The following is a 16,443-nucleotide window of genomic DNA, read 5'->3' on the forward strand; positions in this document are numbered from 1 at the left end:
TAATCTTACTGACCCCAAACTTTTTAAATGGTAGATCGGAGGTAATGTTAAGTCCATTTGACCAAAAAAAAAAAAAAAAAAAAAAAGTGTTTTTAATCAAATGTAATGCAAAATATAAAAAAATGCATTGTTTCCAAATCAAGCTCTTGTGCAGCCTTTCATTTCTGTGTTAGATGTTTTTCCAAAAGAAAATGATTACTTTAGGATATTTTGTGGAATGTTGGATATATAACATGTTTACCCCTTGAGTTGTGTAACTCTGAAAGGGTGGGCAGGCAGAGTCTTGTTTTGAGAGTTACATCACAAACCCCACTAACTTCATCAAGATGCCTTTGCCTTGCTTTATAAGTACTTTTTTGTCACATCTAGAATTGATTGAAGAATATCGCCACTTTCGATACTTATTAGCAAGGATGTAACCCAAATAAATGAAAGATTAGGGGGATGTGCTTTCTTCATTATCTATTGGTTTCTATTATATTGAATGCTATTGTTCATGATCAAACTAGAAAATATCATTTTAAACACACAAAACCTTAAAATTACAAAATAACTTTATTTGTGCAATTTTTATCAAGATGCTTTCTCACAGTGCTCACAAGATGCTTGGCCAGTCAGTCTTAGGTTAGATCTGGTGGACAAAGCAATGAAAGTTTGGTCAGGTTGTTAGGAAAAAATAGAGGTATTACAAAATTATACAGTTTCTTTGTGTTACAAAACCAAATTTAAGTTATGCAAGTTTAGCAACACATGCCTTTAAAACAGAAAACGTGATTCTAACACAAGCAGGAGAAAAAAAATCTTTCAGCCAATCAGTACATGTTGCCTAATACCAAGCAACTGCACAGAGCAGTCGAAAAATCCAATTCTTTAGCGAATCGATTCGTTTAAATGATTCACATGAATCAGTTCGCAGAACTCCTCGCGCGGGATTTTACGTGTTATTGCACATAGTGAAATAAATAATCAGTTGAACATTTTTATGAGTCTGTATTCGAATACTTTTTATGCCGTGTCAGTGTTTTCCATTACTGTCGAGGATTTATATAGGCTCTGCGAATCGGTTCATTTGAATCATTAAAAAGAACCATTACAAAATATCGACTCGTGACATTAGAATCAGCAGTGCGATGTTTAGAATGTAACAGTTATTAAATTACTTAATATGCATGTCGTTCTGTAAATGCCAGTTAGTTAAACATTAAAAACAAACAAATGTAAGCTCTTACCCAGGACCTTTTCTGTGGACTCGCAGAACCCTGGAAAAGAGTCTTGAGTTTAAAAAACTAAAAAAGTTTATCAGCTGTTTTATTATAATTTGTCCGTTGTCTCACCATAGTCAGGATACTGGTAAATGACGTCCAATCCCAAATTAAATGTCTTTGCACGATCCTCAAATTTATCCACTATATTATCAGGCACTTCACTGGACCGTCCTTTCAAATGAAATAAAGTTTTTGATTAAAACAGTGCTCTTTTCCACAGTGGTGCCATTGTGACACTAAAGAATGGGTTTGAGAAGTTTAAAATAGAGACTATAACACCTACCATACAGTTTCATGGTAATTTTCCCTGCTCTTTTAAAAACCACCGTAGCATAGGAGCTGTAGTCTGTCTCAAGCACCATTATTTCCACATTTTCAGCAGGTCTCTTACCTGCATAAGGAATTTGACATTATTGAATACCAATCAATCAATCCCTACCAAGAAGATTTTATGTTTAAAAATATGTTTTATTATAAACAATAAAATTACAGTAATTAAAAATAAAACATGGTATTTGGACAATTTCTGGTTGTCAAACTTGGAACTCTCTTATAAAATTGAAACTAAATTATGTGTACATTATCCCGCTTATTTGCCAGTGTGTGTGTGTGTGTGTGTGTGATGTGTGTGGGTTTGTGTGCATCAATTAAAAGCAGTGCATTAATATAAAACAGTGATTCAACTAATTAGGAACTACTTGTGCATTAAACAGTTTTAATGCATACCTGCCAGCCAATCAGAACCGAGTATTCAGACTGGTCATGGTATAATTAATATTACTCAGTACCTTTTTTTTTAAGTCTTCAAAATGACTGGTGAAGCTTATGAAATCTATTTAATCTATTGCATACCAGGTCAGAGAGCATTTCAGAACAAAGAAAAGCCATCAATTTAGATAGTGGTATGAATGACTTTGAACCCTGGTCTGGTGGTCAGTGCAGTTCATATACCAGATACCTACCTTTGAGAAACAGTTGGCCAGAGGTCTTTGTTCTCATGTAGTTCTGCTTGATTTCCCAGCATTCAAAATTGCTAACATTGGGAAAAAGCACAATGGATGAGTAGGCAAGAGGAAAATCTTTTAATATATATATATATATATATATATATATATATATATATATATATATATATATATATCATTTACATTTCTTAGGGATTTAAATAAAAGGTAAAATGTCCATGTAAAAAATTATTTTGACAAAGCAAGCTGTATCTTGACCATCCAATGCTTTTGTTTACATCAGCTGTAATTATATGAAAGTCTATATAAGTTGCCAAAGGGAACTTTTTTATGGCTGCATGAGAAATCATGGTCTACCTGTGCAATTTAATAACATTCACAATATGGTATACTAACATCATAATTGAATAAAAATAGTATTATAAGCATTTTACTTCCTGATGAACTTGCAATGCCTTAGAAAAGATCTTGTTAAGGCAAGACACTGCAGGGAAAAAACTGTTTTTCCATGTAGATTTTGGCTTTTGGGGGTTTTCATGAAGCTTTTTTTCCCTCCAGAATAGTGGAATTAATTAGAATAAATTGTTTATTTTATTGCATTTTATCTGTTTGTGTCTGTAGATTTTAATCACAATACATATCTTTAACGCCATTTTCTTATTTTTCTACCAAACTGAGCCAATCTCCACTTCAGTAGCACTTACACCAAACATTACAGTTTTATTCCTATCTATAATTTGAAGGTTAATACAGAGGGGGTTTTTTCCCGTATATTTTGTTTGATTTGAAACAACATTTAATTCCTGAAAAATGATGAACGTGAGGTTTTTTTTTCTGATTTGACAGAATTTTCAGATTTAAAGAGCAATAAAAAGAGATATCTGAAATCCCCTCTGTTAAAACTTTCACTCAGTAATGTCTGATGTTAGTCAAATGAAACAAGAATTTTTCCAGTGTACAGATTTCAGAACTGTATGCAATTTAGTGCATATTTAATTAGATAATGCCTCATTCTAACATAACATACCAGAAAAATTGTAATACAAAAAAAGTGTTTGGAATTCTTACCGTAATCAATAACCTGGAAAGTATGGTGATATCTGTTTTTTGTTTTGTTTTTTTTACCCTATTCACTTGGGTCTCCCTGTCCGAAGTTATTAAGGTAATTAAGGACCATTATTTGGATAAATCGAGCTATAATCATAAAGTGAAGAAAGATCAGCTGGCTCTCCCTTGTGGCTTAAACAGTACTCACAGTTTCCTTACAGTACTAACTGACACCTTGTCACCAGTGACAGTCCAAGTGACAGTCGTGCTCTCCACCTTGAAGCCGCTCTCCAGAAGATTCTTACACCTTGATGCCACAGTAAGCAGGTACCACTTCCCACTCATCTAGAGACAATGACTTTTTAATCTGTGTAAAATCATAAACTGTGCGTGCATTTATGAAGACTTTTTTATTAAATGTGCCAAAACGAATTAACTTGATTGTTGTGACATGAAGGATGTTGAAATATACCTGATCAATGTTGATGTTCTGACCTGGAGCTAGTTTTTCAACAGCCTGTTCTGCCTCGGATTTCTTTGGCTTCGGTGGTGTTGGTTTAAAGCGTGCTCTTCGTGCCTCGGCAGGCTCCCAGGAACCGAGCCACGCGAGCACAAAGAACAAATGCAGCCAGAAGCGAATCATGAAATCGGTCGTTTTTAACTACTAAAACGCTTTATACCCAGTCTTCCCCAACTGCTCTGTTAGAAGTTTGCTAATAAGAGCCAGTAAAATGTCCAGACAGTGTTGCCAAATGCAGTTTAGGATGATGACCCTCTACTCAGGTTTATCATTAACTCATCGACAAACCCACACAAACACACATTTCTGACAATGTTCACTTTAATACAACCTCATTTATTTGTTATAAAGTGTGTGCATTATTTAAAAATACAATATATCATAATGCAACATTATAGTGCACAGGAACTTAATGACACTTTCTTGTGGGACGTTTAATCGGCCACACTCTTAAAAATAAAGTTTTTTATTGCCATCTGGTTCCAATAAGATCCTTTAACTTCCCTTCCAATAGGTTCTTTACAGTGGAAAGAGTTCTTTAGAATTTTTAAATGCTCTTTACACTAAGAAAAAATTGTTCTTTTAAGAACTATTCATAGAAAGGTTCTATCAGGAATCAAACTTAATTTTCCTAAAACACAATCTCCAAACATTTTTTTCCAACATAAACACTGTAAATTGTAACTCATAGCATACCACAGTGGACATGTGCTATTCAAATGCTATTTGTTTTTTTTATTTGCATGGGATAACTGTAAATGAGCTTTTTGCTGGATGCCTCTACATTATTTCTCTCTGGGCTTAAAGTTTAGAGCAACGCTGTTGATGCAGAATCGCTGGCCAGTCGGATCTGGACCATCATCAAAGACGTGTCCAAGATGGGCATCACACTATAAAATAAAATGACATGTTATAATGGTATCTGGCAACCTGAAAAGAAGAGTGGAATTTTTACTATTTACGTTGTATGTTAGCAAACAGCACAAGGGTTTCTGAAAAAGCCAACACAATGATTAAACCTGCTGACATCACTGTCCTGCACTCACATGTTTGCAGATAACCTCTGTTCCTGTGTTACCGAGTGAATTGTCAGGGCGACGGACAATGTTGGCGTGACTCTCGTCTTTTTCCCATGTCCCATGAGCCTCATAGAAGGACGGCCAACCAGTTCCTGAATCATATTTCGCTTCTGAGCTGTCAGAGCCAAAGGCAAAATTATATTTATATTTGCAAGTTTTAATTTATGATTTATAATAATAGATTTTTAACCTTTATTTGATATTTAATAGATTTAATATTAATTTGAATCATTTTGTTCTTTTGTTACTCTTCATAACTGTAAACATGTAAAAGTGTCAACATGTCTTTGAGAAGAATGACACAATTTTAACTGTATTTTGATTTAGGTTTTTAAACATTCTTACCCAAAAAGAGGGGAGTCACAGCAAACACAGTGGTACATGCCCACCTCATTGTGATTCAAGTAGATACCACTGAATGGCTATAAAATAAAAAGTGTGTACTTATATATATATATATATATATTTTTTTTTTTCTTTCTCAAAGATATATTAAAGTATCCAGAAAATTGTGTGAGCTATATTATTTGAGTTACCAAATGAGCTACTTTAAACATTATTATTGCTTTTTTAACTTACCACCTCTGTGCCTTTTTCTCTTGTAACAACATACTGTTCTGGAGTCAGCTTCCTCTGCCAATCTGTGGACTGGTCATAACGTGTCAGTGACTGCAAACCTGTATAAACAGCCATAAACGCAATACATTTTTTGTTCCAACACATATGTGATCTCGGATAATATAGCCTACTAATCTCACAATTTAAGAATTGTTAAATAAAAGAGTTACTTCCTTATAACCTTTCTCTAATGAAAATGTTTCAAACAAAAATGTCTTGGGAATATTGTTTTAATTAGTAGTAATTTTACATTCTATCATATTGGTCTTCTATCCCTTTAAATAACAAAGTTAGGTCTTTCATGACACCAGTGAAAACATTAACATAAACATGAATTTGATGTTAGTATTAGTCAAAAAATCTAATAAATCAGTGTTACAGCCTACTATTTATAAGGTAAAACATAGGCTACTAATCTAAAATTATATATATTGTGCATTTCTTTTGATTTTGAGTCATTTCCGGCGTCAGTGCTGAGAGTATTATTATTATTATTTTACTTATTTTTTTGAACATGTATCACAGAAACTTTTGCAGGCCTTTCTCAAAAGCCAACACTGTGTTTGAGTAATCAGGTCATGCATGCATGTTCTGAGCTACTTGACTAGAATAACTGCACTTTGCACCGACTTAGGCTACTAGATATTATCTAGTAGATAACCAAATGGAATTGCACAAAATTTAAATTGCACAAAATATAATAATTACAAATTACAATAGAAAGAATATCCTGAGGTAGGCTACTTCATTTGTAAACACAAATAGAAAAAAAAATCCTTACCCATTGATGTAGACACCAGCCGAATCCCTACAAATATCCTCTTCTGAGGCAAAATTGATTTGACCGTCGCTCCGTTGGAAACGATAGAGGAGAAGCGAATTAGAAAACGCGACATTTTTCTCGACATATTATTTAGTGGCCTGACTTTCTCCACTATTAGTTCACATAAGCTACCCCAAAAGACTGAAAAGAAGCTGAATTGAGCTCAGTGGTCTGCATCCCCCCCTCACAGCTTGAGCAGCGGAAACCGGTCACAATTCAGACTTTATGGGTCACGTTCGACTGGCTGAAACTGATCAAACTTTGCACCTCTTGTCAATGGACTAACCGCATCATGCACGTCGAAGTTTATAAAAATGTGATTTTTGGGTTCCTTGTTTTCTGTCTTATCGGAATATTTTCGCTCTTATCATAATTCATCGCAGACTTTGACCTTCATATGGGAGAGAAACGCGTTCCGCCCTCTACAACCCGTTATTACAATCACAGATAATGCAGTGTAACTCAGATTTGAACAGAATTCACATTATTTTGATAATACTTTATTAGTATTCAATTCATTTCACTTTGACAGAGTTGGCTAAAATAAATAAAATATAAAATTATGCCTTAACCAGCTGACCCCCCCCAAAAAAATCTTTTAAAATGTATCCCCAAAATTAATTTAAAAGCAATTCTTATATTAAATAAATCTGAACTATATATATATATATATATATATATATATATATATATATATATATATATATATATATATATATATATATATATGTTTGTGTGTGTGAGCATAATACTAACATAGCCTAATATTGCTAAATGGTCTGATATGCAAGAGCTGCTGGTGAGTTGGTTTTCATGAGGTTTCCAGGTTGATGCATTAGATCAATGATATAACGTTCAGGCTGAGAGTAACCATAAGTTTTCTTTGGACTGGTAATGAAGATTTCGTTCCAGGCACGGTTGTATTCTCCTCTTACGAGACTGCAGCTCAGCCCAATTCGGTCTGCAAGAACCTAAAATGGATAGCAATTAATCTGTTACACACAATTGGGCAGAAATATCAGTTGCAACTGAAGCCATAACCACACTTCTCACCAAATATTCACATTAGTGGTTGATTTTGTCTTTTCAATATGTGATTCTAATTGCTGAATATGTGTTTACATCTTTCGTTGCACAAAGTCACTGTCAGACCATTTTTATAGACAGTCAAGAAGAGAGAGGGTTCTGCTAGCACAGGATCTCTGGCGCACATAATGATGCATAAATTACCTTGTAAAGCAATGCTCTATGAAAGTAGGTGCCTTTTTTAATTTTTCCAATGAGAACGATGTTGGAACAGGCTTCAAATTTCAGCTCGCTTATATGCAGTTCCCACAGAAAGTCATGTAGCTTCTCTGGCTCAACCTGGCCGCCCATTGCATCACACACTAACCTGTGAAAAAATCACATTACTTGTCATATTTCAGCCATGTGGATGCTAAAAATGGGATGACAATGAGAAAAAAAAACTCACATGGCCAAAGCCGTATACATTTTGACCACATCCTGAAGTGGCGAGATGGATTCGACTGCCTCTTTGACAAGGTTATGAAATGCGGCGTCATACGGCAAGCTCCATGCTTCATCCACCACCATCTCTGGCTGTGGCTTATACTCATCCTCATCCTTCCTTTTCTCATCCTCTTTGTTACCCTTTCCCTTCATTTTACTTTAGAAAGAGAGATGAGAGTGAGAAAGATGGTTTACAGAAAGCCTGTCTATAAGTAAAAACAACTCACGCACACACACCTTGGTGTTTTGCTGCTCCTTTTGCTGCTCAAAACAGATGAGGCAGTAGTTTCTGTTGGACTATCTTGCTTACGATCATCTGGTTCCTTGGAAATAAATCTGATAGAAGAGGAGGAAAGAATGAGTATTTTTTTAACCTTAAATGAACAGTTCGTCCAATAATGAAAATTTGCTGAAAATTCACTCAACCTCAGGCCATCCAAGATGTATTTGGAGAAATATTTGGTGGATTTTGATATGAGAGAACAACATGGGATGGACTTTTTACTGGAGGAAGCATTATTATGGATTGATATTTTGGCCAGATACAATGGTTTAAACTTAAAATGCCTTAAGGATGGATTTGTTTCTTACAAACACAGTTTTCACAAGGCATCAACTGGTGGATTCTTGCAGATTATTGTGATGTTTTTATTAGATGTTTGGACTCTCATTCTGACGGCACCCATTCACTGCAGAGGATCCATTGATGAGCAAGTCATATACTATATTTCTCCAAATCTGTTCCTGTGATGAAAAAACTCATCTACATCTTGGATGGCCTGAGGGTGAGTACATTTTCATCAAATTTTCATTTTTGGGTGGGTTATACCTTTAACATTCACTATGCAAAACCATCACACATTTCCTAGACCTGTGGATCAAATGACCTTTGTGCTCACTTGGCATTTGACAAATTTGGATGGTAGAACCGAATCCACAAACCCCAAGATTAGTCCATCAGAACAAACACAAAAACAAACATTTAAACGGTCAAGAAATATTATGCTTGTAATTTAGAATCTTCAAATGTAATCAACTTGAACTGAGCATAAATTGTGTTGCTTGGGCCTCAGTGGCAGAATTCCTATTTCTCCTGTGGGATCTCTGGGCCAGATTCCCGAGCCAATGCATGCAAAAGAATTTCCCCTGGGGAAATTCATCTATCTACATCTATCTGTTGTGCAACAGAGGTATTTAATATTCAAGTGTGCTGCTGTTGAACTAATGGTGTGGAAGAGGGCAGGCTCTGAAAGTCTTTATTCTCCACAAAGAACTTGTTTTCTCTCTGATGTGAAAAGAGATCTAAATACTAGTGAAAAAGGCGTTTAGCGTACATTTGATTAAATGTGCCCCCCAAATGACTATGAATGCACTAAATCAGTGAGGAAATTATTATTTGTGGAGCTGTTTGATACAATGTTTGAGCAAGATTGATGTGACAGTAATTTGAAACAGCAAGTTTGGATTGCCAAGGCATGACCCTTGGCCTTAACATACTGATCCGGGGGTTTCCCATTCACTGCTAAAGTGGCTCGATGTTTGTTGACAACTTGTTTCGATATTTCCTCCAAGGTAGGAACCTGATGACCCATTCTTATCTGCAGAAAGAAGGAGAGCAAGCAAGAGAAAGGAGAGATTGACTGATGTATGTAACCTCTATGACTGAGGATTTATTTTGGCTCTTGAAAAACATTCACATTTGGACCTGTCCAGTGTAGTAGAAGCCATCTGTAGTTATATCGCTGGCTGACAGGTGTCCTATCAGACTATACTTCAATGACAGATTACTGTCCAGAAGCTTCTGTAGTGCCAGCTCACTAAATTTGTTGTTACGGTTTGGTGACAGGTTGATTTCCTGGAGTATCTCCAGAGCTCTGTAAGATTGATGACAACAAATCTAAATGACTGAACAATCAATAAAGAGACCCTTAACCAGCCAAAACATCTGAAAGAGTGAATCTCTCAAAACTAGAATCTCTCAGGAACATGTCCTGGTCTTATTTCACCCCCAAATCAAAAGAAATACTTAATAATGTGATTTATATAAAATGTCCATATGCAGTACAAGAATGAAAAGTTTGGAGGAAAACGTGTATAATTGTCATAGAAAATAATCACAAAAATCTAGTCCTAAAATAGGCTTCATCCTCATTTGGAAATCTGATACTTGGGATTCACTGCCATCTATTGGTTGTTTACTTTAACAGTTAATTCTACAAATGTTGAAAACATCTCAAGCCTAGTAAAATCCTTGCAAGTCAATTATTTATTTATTTAGTCATTTTTATTTATTTATTTATTTTCCCTAAATCCAAAGCTCATAGCATCAATTTGAGCAATGGAAACTTGCCTTTATATATTATGTTCATATATAGACTTTGAAATGTGAATTTGAGTGCAGGAAATGTAGTGTATTAAAGCATAAAACATGCTTACCCGGCATTACACAATTCTAGGGCTGTTATTTCATCGTTTGCACACACACTAATTGCCCAGGAAGCATTTCTCCGAACTTCAACATTGATAGATTTGAGCAGTTGAACTAAAGGTGACAGGCCTCCAACATTTCTCAGCTGCATGTAAAAACAAAACAAAAAAAACAATTACCAGAAACTGCACATAATGTAAAGTACAAAAATATCCATTTACATCCTTCACACACTGACCCAGAAAAAGTTTGTTTTTCCTACACTCAGTTTGCTGATAAGCTCTGGCGATTGTATAGACCTTTGAAATTGACTCTTTTGTGCAGTGCACTGTTACCTCCATTCTGGCCTCTGCATCACAGGCCAGTGAAGCCACAGACTGCGTTGCACTGATGAGTATGTTATTGTCAGTGGAGTGTAGCAGCTCCACCAATGCTGGCATAGCTTCATGGGCCAGAATGCTTCTGCGCAGCTCTTGCTGCGATGCCATGTTTGTCAAGACTGATGCCGCATACACAGCTGCTCCCATGCATCTGTCTCGCAGCTGTCGCACCAAGAGTTTGTCACCCTCTGCATCATGTATAGCACTGAAAAAGGGATAAAGAAAGGTGCATTACTATGGAGCTGTGCAATACTGTATTGACTATATAGTCTTGTTGCATTTCAAAATTATGACTCACTAAGCATTGAGATTGTTGTCGTTGGTCAAGCTGGACAGGGCCTCGGCTGCAGCCATTCTCAACTCACTTCCTTCGCTGTTCAGCAGCTGCACGATGGGCTTAATCGCATCTGAAATGCACAGACACATCAGCGCTTCAATGACACAAAAGGACAAGAGTGATCGTTTTGACAAAATTAAAGTCAGATTGAATTAAAAAGGGAAATAAAAACAAGCCCGGATGCTTCATGTCAGTGAGATTACCCAGATGTCTGAACGTATCTCTGCTGGGAAGGTTTTTGCTCACTGTTGCCACAGCCTGGCATGCAGCACTGCGTACACTCTCATTCTCCTGCATGAGAAGGTCAGTGAGGGTCTTTTCTACATTCTGTTCATGCAGAATTTTTCTGTTCTCACCTTTACGGAGAGAAAAAAACAATATACAATTTGGATTGTTATACAATTGTATTGTAAAAAAAAATCCTGTTCTGTCTATTGCTTCACATCAGTTTCTATCAATATGCACTATTAGACAAAATGTGCAAAAATTGTTCCTTTTGCATGTCACTGGGGAAGTACACCTTAAAGCTACACCTATATGTACCCTCTAACACTAATTTGTCTTCCTAAGGTTTTGATATGCACCCTTAAAGTACTAATATATGCCTGTAAATACAAAAACAGCATGTACCCTTCAAGTAGTAAAATGTTCTATAAAGCTACTAAAATGTCCCTGTAAATACAACCTTGGAGTATTAATATGTCCTCTTAAGGTACTAATATACACACTTAAAGTATTCATATGTGCCAAATACAAATATACATCCTTAAGACACTAATATGCACACTTAAAGTTCTAAATGTCCTCCTAAAGTACTAATATGCACCATTAAAGTATTAATATGTCTTCTAAACGTGCTAATAAGCAACCTTAAAGTACAAATACGCCCCCTTTAAAGTAGTAATTTGCCCTCTTTAACTATTAATATGCTACCTTAAAGTACTCATATGTACCTGTTAAATACAAATATGTACTTTTAAAGTAGTAATTTGTCCTCTTTAACTACTAATATGCTACCTCAAAGTACAAAATATGCATGGTAATGCACCCTTAAAATACAAAAATATATCCTCTTAAGGTGCTAATATGTGTCTTAGTAATATATCCTCTTAAGAACTAACATGCAACTCTACAGTACAAACGTACTAATATGTGCTAATATGTCCTAATATGCATATTTATGCTAACCCACCCTTAAAGTATTAATGCGCTCTCACTAAAGTACAATTTGATATGGTACATATGCAATATGCAATATGCAATTTGGCCAAAAATGAAAATTCTGTCAACATTTACTCACCAAAATGTTGTTCCAAACTTGTCTGACTTGTAGAATACACATAATATCTTCTTCTATGTTCTACAATCAAACTAATATGAGGGTGAGTAAATGATGACAGAATTTAGATTTTTCTGTGAACTTCCCCTTTAAGGAACTAAAATGTATTGTACATGAGGTACAAAGATGTACCTTTGAGTGACAAGCTGTTTTTGCACATGTTGTCTGACAGTGTATAGAGTACAAACTAATTTGTCAAAAAAGAACAGAGGCTTTTTTTTCCGTACTGCTCTGTGCCATCCTGGCTATGGCTTTAACTGCATTAGCCTGCGCTTCAGGCAGCGTGGATGTGCCAACAAACTGCAGTAGCTGTTCCAGACCACCCATCGTCTGAATAAGCTGCATGGACTCGCTGTCTTCCAGACAGTTCGAGATAACCTTGAGAGCCCCCTCGTGCAGGTCACTAAACTCCTGTAGGGAGGAGACACAGCTGCCATTACTGCTCAATCATGTGTTGCTTGATTTTCATTGGATTGCTTGAATTGTTCTCAACTTGCATATGGAAAGTTTGATTGCTCGTAATGAAGGTGACTAGGAGCAGCTTCAAAAAAGTGCTCATAAATAATTCAGATGAGAATAATTAGCCTACTTTGGTCCCTAGGATCTCCAGGATTCTGTCAAAGCCCTGTACATTCCTAAAGGCCACGTGGGTTTCACTGTCAGTGGTGATGCTCTCTATGGTGCGCAGTGCAAGTTGCTGAATAACTGGGAACTCTGAGCGTAGCAGTTCCAGAAGCGGGGGGAGTCCATTTAGTTGCTGCACGGCCGCTCGATTCTGAAAATCCTGAGTGGGCACAAAGAAGAAAAGAGCACAAATAATTGATTTTAATTGCATCCTTCTGCTATTCAAAGCGCTATGCTTTTAACGCTGATCGAATATCTATGGCATCGTTCAAAATACTAATCATTTCAAATTCAATTTTCGTCTAACAATTGTGTTTTGTTAGTGCTGTAAAATACCACCCTGACCGATGCCTTTTAGTCTAATTCACAACAGACCTTCTGTCTGACTCAGACATCTGTTGTCTTACTTGTACAAGATTAAAGATGCACTCCACTGAATTTTTCTTCACATCAGGATCCGGGCTGGACAAGAGCTGAATAAGAGGTTCAAGCCCTTTGTGCTCAAAAATCTGGACCTTGTAGCAAAAGTCCACTGACAATGATGTCAAACACAAAGTGGCAAACTCGTGGACCACAACATTCTCTGAGGAAAAGAAAGTGGCAGGTAATGTTTGTGCAACAGAAATAAATATATATAAAAAAATATTAATAATTATATATGTAATAATAAAAAATTATAATGTATATGTCATAATCAATTTTGTTATATATATATATATATATAACAAAATATATGGGAAATATCATTATGGAATAAATGTTTTTCTCTAATACACATTGGCCACAATTAACGGCACCCTTTTATTCAGTACTTTTTGAAACCTCCATTTGCCAGTTTAACAGCTCTAAATGTTCTCCTATAATGCCTGATGAGGTTAGAGAACACCTGACAAGAGATCAGAGACCATTCCTTCATCCAGAATCACTCCAGATCCTTTAGCTTCACAGCTCCATGACGGTGCTTCTTCTCTTCAGTTCACCTCACTCATTTTCTACAGGGTTCAGGTCAGAGGACTGGAATGGGCAGCAGAAGCTTGGTTTTGTGCTCAGTGACCCATTTTTGTGTTGTTTTTGAGGTTTGTGTTTGGATTATTGTACGGTTGGAAGATCCAAACATGGCCCATTATAAGATTTCTAACAGAGTCAGTCACTTATTGATGTTTTATCTGTTGGTATTTGATAGAATCCACGATGCCATGTGTCTAAACAAGATGTCCAGGACCTCTGGCAGAAATATAGGCCCACAACATAAAAAATACAGCAGTATATTTCATTGTACACATGGGGTACTTTTTATCCCTGTGTTCACCAAACCCATCTTGAGTGTTTGCTGCTAAAAAGCTCAATTTTTAGTTTCATCCGATCATAGAAGCCAGTCCCATTTGAAGTTCCAGTCGTGTCTTTTTCCTGAATTTTCCTGAAACCCTCCCAAACAACATGTGTTGATGTAGGGGCTGTTTGACAAATTTCTTTTTAAGGTTTTCTGATCCTGAGACTCAACTATTTTCTGCAATTCTCCAGCTGTGGTCCTTGGAGAGTCTTTAGCCACTCAAACTCTCGTCCTCACCATGCATTAGAATGATATAGACACACGTCCTCTTCCAGGCAGTTTCGTAACATTTTATGTTGATTGGAAAGTCTTAATTATTGCCCTGATGGTGGAAATGGGAATTTCACTGCTCTAGCTCTTTTCTTAAAGCCACTTCACTAATTTGTGAAGCTCAATTATCTTTTGCTGCACATCAGAAATATATTCTTTGGTTTTTCTCATTGTGATGATGATTAAGGAATTTGGGCTTTGTTTTCCCTCCTATTTATATTTCTGTGAAACAGGAAGCCATGGCTGGATAATTTCATGTTCATAATCACCCTGGAGTGCTCCAAATTGTGAATATGATTGGGAATATACTTCAGAGATATTTTACCCATAAGAATTTCTAGGGAATTACCAATAATTGTATCCAACGTGTATTTGAGAAAAACATTTATTTCATAATATTTTCCCCTATTTTCAATTGTTTTAGTTCAATGAAAGGTTAGATTTTTGTGATTTTTTTAAAATAAAAGATCAAAAGGATTAATAATGCAGGTTTATTTTCAGAGCCATCTTTGATCATATTTACCAAGGGTGCCAATAATTGTGACCACGAATGTATATATATATATATATATATATATTGTATACATATACTGTATATGTGTGTGTGTGTGGGGTGGGGGGGGGGGGGGTCAGTAAGATTTTTTTTATGCTCATCAAGGCTGTCTTTATTTTATAAAAAATACAGTGAAAGCAGTAATATTGTGAAATATTATTACAATTTAAAAAAGAAAAGGTTTTCTGTTTAATGTACTTTGAAATATATTTTATTCCTGTAGTGGCAAAGCTATTACTGCAGTCTTTAGTGTCACATGATCCTTATAGATTTTTTATCAATGTTGAAAAGAGCTGTGCTGCTTACATTTTTATTTTTGTTTTGGCACCTTTGATAGTTTTTTGGATTCTTTGATGAATAATATATATATATATATATATATATATATATATATATATATATATATTTAACAGAACATTTATTCAAAATGCTAATCTTTTTTTACACTACTTTTCAAACGTTTGTAGTTAGTACTTTATTCTTTTTAAATTCAGCAAGGATATGTCAAATTAATAAAATGTGATAGTAAAGACTTATTGTTACAAAACATCTCTCTCTCTCTCTCTCTCTCTCTCTCTCTCTTTCTATCTATAAATGTGTGTGGGTGTGTACTAAAAATGAAATAATAAAATGTGCCATTACCCTCAGGTGATAGTTTGCCGATGACTGCAGGTATTACATCCAGCTTCTTCAAACACTTTTTAACTTCATCTGTTTAAATATGACAGCTAGAATGAAAACTATGTTGTCAAACATTATTTGATTTACTAGCAGTGCCTATTTTTGTACCCTACGTACTGTTAGAAGCCATGACGCCCAGAGCCATGACAGCATTCCTGCGCACAGTCTTGTCCTCGTGAGATATGAGACGAGAAAGAGGTTCAATCGCTCCCAAGCACATCAAAGAAGTCTTATTCTCATCACCTAAAAATATCAACACAACAGCAAAACACACTGGGATCGATAAAGGAGAGCCACACGTGGGAATATAGTGAGCCTCTGCAAAATTCTCAGTCACCTTAAAATGATGACTGTATTAAGATTAGATGAGTTACCTTTTTCTGCGAATTTGTGGATGGCCTCACAAGCTTTTGCCAGCACCTCTTCTTCAGGAGAGCTGAGCATAAGAACCGCTGTCGCTGCTGTTTTGCTCTCGATTGGTAAAGGGTCGAACTGAAAGAACAACACGTGTTATTAATTAAAAGCTATTAGTTAAAGATATTAAAAGGTCGTGAAATATTTCAGGAAAGCCCTGTAAAATCATTCGAGTGGAGAAAAATGTTCTCACCACATCTTTCGAGAATGCCTCTGCCTCTTTTTTGACTTTTTTCCCCATCTAGAGATCAAATACTT

At 35.8% G+C, this 16,443-nt stretch overlaps 3 protein-coding genes across 3 annotated transcripts; all 3 read right to left on the reverse strand.

The window, feature by feature from the left end:
• Positions 1 to 536: 536 nt before the first annotated feature.
• On the reverse strand, positions 537 to 4,035 carry c8g (complement component 8, gamma polypeptide). Its single transcript, XM_079406370.1, has 7 exons — positions 3,750 to 4,035; positions 3,486 to 3,622; positions 2,228 to 2,298; positions 1,549 to 1,656; positions 1,335 to 1,436; positions 1,230 to 1,259; positions 537 to 631 (listed from the first exon to the last, which is right to left on the reverse strand). The coding sequence occupies exons 1-7, from the start codon at positions 3,918 to 3,920 to the stop codon at positions 621 to 623; spliced, it is 630 nt and encodes a 209-aa protein (XP_079262496.1). The 5' UTR covers positions 3,921 to 4,035; the 3' UTR covers positions 537 to 620.
• A 70-nt stretch (positions 4,036 to 4,105) lies between these two features.
• msrb2 (methionine sulfoxide reductase B2) lies at positions 4,106 to 6,541 on the reverse strand. Its single transcript, XM_079406371.1, has 5 exons — positions 6,276 to 6,541; positions 5,456 to 5,553; positions 5,222 to 5,298; positions 4,844 to 4,991; positions 4,106 to 4,687 (listed from the first exon to the last, which is right to left on the reverse strand). Exons 1-5 carry the CDS (start codon positions 6,400 to 6,402, stop codon positions 4,583 to 4,585), a joined length of 555 nt encoding a protein of 184 aa, XP_079262497.1. The 5' UTR covers positions 6,403 to 6,541; the 3' UTR covers positions 4,106 to 4,582.
• A 546-nt stretch (positions 6,542 to 7,087) lies between these two features.
• armc3 (armadillo repeat containing 3) lies at positions 7,088 to 16,426 on the reverse strand (the record flags this gene model as incomplete). The annotated part of the gene is made up of 17 exons (XM_079406995.1): positions 7,088 to 7,288; positions 7,548 to 7,710; positions 7,792 to 7,986; positions 8,067 to 8,165; positions 9,327 to 9,427; positions 9,535 to 9,703; positions 10,266 to 10,402; positions 10,593 to 10,842; positions 10,936 to 11,044; positions 11,178 to 11,330; positions 12,541 to 12,724; positions 12,903 to 13,097; positions 13,345 to 13,520; positions 15,733 to 15,801; positions 15,889 to 16,014; positions 16,146 to 16,263; positions 16,379 to 16,426. The coding sequence occupies 17 exons, from the start codon at positions 16,424 to 16,426 to the stop codon at positions 7,088 to 7,090; spliced, it is 2,493 nt and encodes an 830-aa protein (XP_079263121.1).
• Positions 16,427 to 16,443: the final 17 nt, after the last annotated feature.

Source organism: Barbus barbus, assembly GCF_936440315.1.
Source record: "Barbus barbus genome assembly, chromosome: 44".
In the NCBI taxonomy this organism is placed as follows: Eukaryota; Metazoa; Chordata; class Actinopteri; order Cypriniformes; family Cyprinidae; genus Barbus; species Barbus barbus.

Coding starts and splice junctions, on each gene's coding strand:
- c8g (XM_079406370.1), bottom strand. CDS start 3,920: ATGATTCGCTTCTGGCTGCATTTGTTCTTTGTGCTCGCGTGGCTCGGT. Junction 2,299..3,485: donor GTTAGTACTGTAAGGAAACT/GTGAGTACTGTT, acceptor TCCCAATGTTAG/CAATTTTGAATGCTGGGAAA. Junction 1,437..1,548: donor AATTACCATGAAACTGTATG/GTAGGTGTTATA, acceptor TTCATTTGAAAG/GACGGTCCAGTGAAGTGCCT.
- msrb2 (XM_079406371.1), bottom strand. CDS start 6,402: ATGTCGAGAAAAATGTCGCGTTTTCTAATTCGCTTCTCCTCTATCGTT. Junction 5,554..6,275: donor GCTGGTGTCTACATCAATGG/GTAAGGATTTTT, acceptor CTGTTTATACAG/GTTTGCAGTCACTGACACGT. Junction 4,688..4,843: donor CAGAGGTTATCTGCAAACAT/GTGAGTGCAGGA, acceptor TTTATTTTATAG/TGTGATGCCCATCTTGGACA.